Source organism: Rhagoletis pomonella, unplaced genomic scaffold (genome assembly GCF_013731165.1).
Source record: "Rhagoletis pomonella isolate Grant_MI unplaced genomic scaffold, Rhpom_1.0 Rhpom_scaffold_00005, whole genome shotgun sequence".
Classification (NCBI taxonomy): Eukaryota; Metazoa; Arthropoda; class Insecta; order Diptera; family Tephritidae; genus Rhagoletis; species Rhagoletis pomonella.
In genome coordinates this window covers 21,870,918-21,876,255 of record NW_023458559.1, presented here as the reverse complement: position 1 = coordinate 21,876,255, position 5,338 = coordinate 21,870,918, and the positions used below count along the sequence as shown (strand labels likewise).

Below are 5,338 nucleotides of genomic sequence, written 5' to 3'. Positions count from 1 at the left end.
ATTTAACATGTTTTTCTATGTATGCCATATGGGAAAAAAGGACTGACTTCGTTGCACAACTACCTAATAAATAAGTGTAACGTGGCCAGTGTTTTTCTTTTTATTAAATTTTTTTTTATTGACTTGGTAACTATTTTCATTTAACAATAAATAATAAGACATATTTAAGAAAGTGTTTGGGTGGACAATTTCGAATAGAGCTAAATTCAGATAACTATTCTATTTAAATGAAGCGAAGCTAAAATTTGTAAAATATTCTTTTAAATCTTTATCTCTAAAGATTTGGATTATACATGTAATTGCCTGGTATTCAGTGAAATTTTTTGCAACGTGTAACATTGATTGTATTCCTATCACTGCAATTTTATAGAATCTGATACAAGTCCACACCAAACTATGAAAATTTTATTTTGTTAAAAATTGTTTACGCGAGAACTCTTCTATAGAACTGTGATAAATGCATTACGCTTTTTGTATCTAAGATTAACCAAGTTGTAGAAACCACCGTATCAGTTTTGAAATTGTCTTGGAAGGTATTAACAAAAAAAAAAACAATGATTCAGAAAGGATTAAAAAGAAAATACAGAACACTTTAGATGAACTTATGCCAATTTTAAATCAAGAAACATAAGTGGTTTTTGCAGTAAGGTTATATAAATATTATTTCCGATGATAATACAAAGATTTTTCGGTCAAAAATTTACTATAGGATGATTTTTCACCTAGTTAGGATTTTTAAGGATAATCGAGTTATATTTTTTAATCCTTCCATAGAAGATTCCCAATTTTAGTTCAAACATTGTTTATGACGACATAATAGGAACGCGAAGTAAAAACGGAAAAGGCAAAACCGTTTGTTAAACCTTGTAGAAGCGAACCGTACGTGTAACGTGACCACTGTTTTGTGTATCGTTACCAGTTCCCAAATTACATGAGCAAAACTTGTCAAAAGCTTAAAACTTATAACAACTGAGTAGGTAGATGTCCTTCTGCATTCATTTTAGATGACATACTGAAAAACTAGGAATATTCGTTCACCCATTTCGCAGAAATTTCAAACTTTCTGACACAATCCATCATTAAACTTCCAAATAGTGTAACGGAGCCAGTGCATATTCGAATGCCTATAACTTTGAAACCCAAGGAATTATTAAAACCTTTCTTTTACAGAGACATAGATATGACCATGCCTAATCATACCATCTAAAAAGCTCAGTTGGTTTTGAGTTATTTAATAGACATTTGATTCATATTGTAGAACAAATACATACGAATGTAACATTGCCAGTCAAATAATCGACCATATGTAGCTCGAACTTTGAGAGGTCACTCATCGGTAGAGATTGGGAGGGTCAAACGTAATTCTTGGTATATGGTTCGTTCACCATTTTTGCTCAGAATTAATCGTAGAATTTGAATTCGATATACACTTTTTTCGAGAATTTTGCTCCAAACAAATTACTCCGCCCTAATGTATACTTAAAGATCGTTTTTACTTTTTCTTTTAAATAAAATGCTATATATATTTGAAGTGTACTAAATTTTTTCAGATTTTTTTGAAAAAGTACTATAAATATCTTAGGAAATGTTAGATATTCTAGCACCTGCTGAGCGCCTTTTTTCAAAAACGAAACCGCTTAACAACAAAACGCTTATCAAAACTTTTGTTTTTGCAAACTTGGTTAAATAATAAACAATTATCCCGCCGCTACAGATACTCGTTTTATTTTATTTAAGACTATTTAAGAAGAGAATTAGAAATTTTTTATGGAAACGTGTTTTTTGTGAATACTCACTGTAAAAAAGTGCCTTAAAAATTCGATTGAGCTAATATTTCTAAATAATTGCAATTCGTTTTTTTTTGTTTGTGATTAATCATATGATTAATTGATCGATTTTAATTTAATTTTATTTGACAAGTTGATCGCAATCAGCCCTCCCCAACCAAAACTTTGTACCCGCCACTGCGCTTACAATGTATGAAACAATATGGTCGAAATTATATTGGATAGTACAAGGAATAATAATTTCAGAAAAATTATGATTTAGTGTTTCACTAAAATAGATGCCTACAGCAAATGCAAGTAGCTATGGACATTTCAAATACGCCAAAGTTTTCTTAAAAATTGTCTATAACAATCATGAAAAATATTTTAACCTTTTTATGTTTTTTTTTCATATTTGTAAAAGAACTTAATTAGGAAAAAACTTATACTTAGAAATTTCTTTTGCCGAATCTCTTTAAGTTGACAAACCGAACCTCAAAGATGTTGAAATCTAGCTCAGAATGCAAAATTATTGTTAGAACTCGGTGTATGTATAGCTTTTGTGTTATCGGACAAGAAGCTCGGTAACTTTTTGAAAAAGGTAAAACAAAAATTTCGCACCGCCTTTGTCAAAGTTACATGAGATATGTTATTTAAAACAATGCTCAATCGAAAAAAATACAAATAATGTTAAATTTTGTTTTCCAGTTTAATTTTGCTTTATATACTCGATCCGGTCAGAGATCGATGAAAGAAAACTCTTTGAACCAATTATTGGGGTATTCACAACGGTGTCGTAAGTGTCGTATTGTTGTACGGTACCATAAAAGTCATATAATGAATTTTCGCATTGTTTAAAAATAGTTGGTTGTGGTTTCAAGACCTCTTAACATCTATTTAACCTTAAACAGTTAATTTAATTTACGACTTACAACAATACGATACATACGCAACCCTTGTGAATTCGCCAATTATGTTCTCCTTTTCTACCTCAACGAAGCACATCATTCTTTCAAATTTATTAAATTTTTCACTTAACTTAAATTTTCATTTCCAGGCACATTCTACGTCCAGCTAGAAGATGATATACTGGCCAAATCGCACTTTATCACTGCTATGAAGAAATTCGCTATAACAAAGAGCGCCCTAACAAAGCCCGATCAGCCGTCGTGGTTTGTACTGGACTTTTGTCAATTGGGTTTCATTGGCAAGATGTTCAAATCAGCTGAATTACCATATTTAATTACATATTTCCAAATGTTCTACAATGATAAGCCCGTAGATTGGTTGCTACTATATTTTATTGAGTCCAAAGTCTGTCGCTCTGACAAAGATCAGAAGCATTGTAATTTGGAGCGCGCCAAGTATTGGTTGCACTATCGCCCGTCACTTTTTCAACATATCGGTACCAGTTCCTCGCTCAAGGGCAAGGTTCAAAAGTTGAAGGATAAACAATTCGGCTCCAAAGTGCCAGCATTCTATCCGCATGTGCACAATCCACCAGCAAGAGTGAGATCAAATATCGTCGCCTACAAGAACTATTTGCTCAAGCGTGCATATCGCGGTGAAACGTATTTTTGGGGGTTGCTACCCCAACCTGGCGATTTGGTCCAGTTTATTTTTGAGAAGCCAACATTACTGCGTCGTTATCTCTTTCGCAGTGGCAACAGCGAGCATCCTTCGGACCGGTTCTACAACACTACCGTTGAAGTGTTACCTGCCGATTCATTGAGCGAAAACTCATCTGTATGGAGTGCGTATAATTCTACCACGGATGATTATCTTATAATTGGGGCTTTCGATGGTTTGGGTATGGCTGAGGGCGTTATTGATGTAAAAATCGGTGCCATCAAAGAGATACGTTTACATGTGCACAGCGACAGCGAAAATTGGGCACTTCTGAGCGAAATCGATTTGGAAACAAATAATGCACCCGCGGAAAGCTATACGAATAGCTGATTGTTACAACATCGGAGCTATACCATCGCTGGAAACATAAAACCGAACACGAGTTAAACGCAAATTTGTTTTATCGCTTTTCATTGACGACTTGCAGTTTACCAAACTTCCACCAGATAAATTACGTCAATAGTTTAAATAACGAGAAGATGTACATATAAATGAAGTTTAACATATAAATGTGCATTGGTCCATGTGTGTAAATTCATAACTATTTAATCTCTATCGTCGCTTTAAATTGATGTGGAACACAAAAATTTAAAAACAACAAATAATGTTGTAGGATGCAAATTGAATGTAAAATTCGTAAATGCAACTAAGAATACTGCAGCATTGGTATTATAATATCCAGGTATTATTGTTGAATTGATGTTTAAGTTGTTTTCTATCCATTTGATATTAATCTAATATTTAGTTATTTACGCGTTAACCCCCAAAGTGATATTTAAAACTATTCCCGAAGTATATATCGAATATATTTATCTATCTACATATGTATTTATATTTTAACTCAATTATTATCTATGTTGTTACAACCAAAGCCATTTTTTTTACATAGTGCATAACAATTCGCTTTCAAGCTCAATAATGAAATAATTGTCTGGATTTTTTAATTAAACAATATCTACATATAAACATATCTCCTCATTGTTCATTTATTAACATTTCTTGTAAACTCCCGTGGAATATGTGGCAACACTTGTTCTTAGGGTGTTGATGATTTCCAAATGCAATGCCACGTATGAGGTGACACAAACAAAATTTTATTTTGATTACCATGACTCAATGTTAGCCTACTCTATAAAGTAAATAATAATAGGAAAAACTCATATAACGTAAGTTTAAATAGTTAGGACACCATTAAAAAAAAAAAATTAAATTTTAGCAAACCATACTTTTTTGTTTCCCTGCCTACCCTTGCCTTGACAAAGTCGTCATGTCAATGTCCGGTGTTTGTGTGCCTAGAACGGCATTCACAGGTCTTGAGTCTACATAACTCGAGACTGCGTCCCTGTGAATGCCGTTCAGGGCCTGTCTATGAGCTGACGGGTCCAGAGGTTGTTTAATGAACCTTTTGGACTTCGTCCGTCAGTTCATATAGATGCCTACTGACGTGCCTCGGCGAGGGCTCCTCTGCAAGCAGCTGTCTATTTGGGTGGCCACATTTGTGGCTCCCAACAAGAAACTGCTTGCAGAGCATCGTGTTGTGCTCTCTAATTGGGAGCATTTTTGCCTCATCGTGGAGGTGGTGTTCTGGTGACATCAGGAGGCATCCTGCCGCTGTCCTGAGTGCTGTATTTTGTACCGTCTGTAGCTTCGTCCACTGCGTCCTACTAGTCCCCGGCGACCACACTGGTGCTGCGTAGTTTAAAACCGGCCGGCCTATTGCCTTGTATGTTGCCAGCAACGTTTCTTTGTCTTTGCCCCAAGTACTGCCGGCTAGCGACTTGAGGACCTTGTTGCGGCTCTGTACTTTATTGACAATAGCGGTTGTATGCGCCGAGAAGGAGAGCAGGCTGTCGACAGTCTTAAGGTGCGGTTAAACGTGCCTATGCAAGCGCTTTTTGTTGTTGTGTTTTTCTACACATTTTGCTGTCAAAATGCGAAATCGA

General features: G+C 34.9%; 1 protein-coding gene across 1 annotated transcript; it reads left to right on the top strand.

Annotated features, from left to right (window-relative positions):
* Nucleotides 1-2,816: 2,816 nt before the first annotated feature.
* On the top strand, nucleotides 2,817-4,579 carry LOC118739839 (alpha-1,3-mannosyl-glycoprotein 4-beta-N-acetylglucosaminyltransferase B; the record flags this gene model as incomplete). The annotated part of the gene is made up of 1 exon (XM_036471335.1): nucleotides 2,817-4,579. A coding segment is annotated over one exon (909 nt), but the record flags the coding sequence as incomplete, so codon positions are not given.
* Between the last annotated feature and the right edge of the window lie 759 nt (nucleotides 4,580-5,338).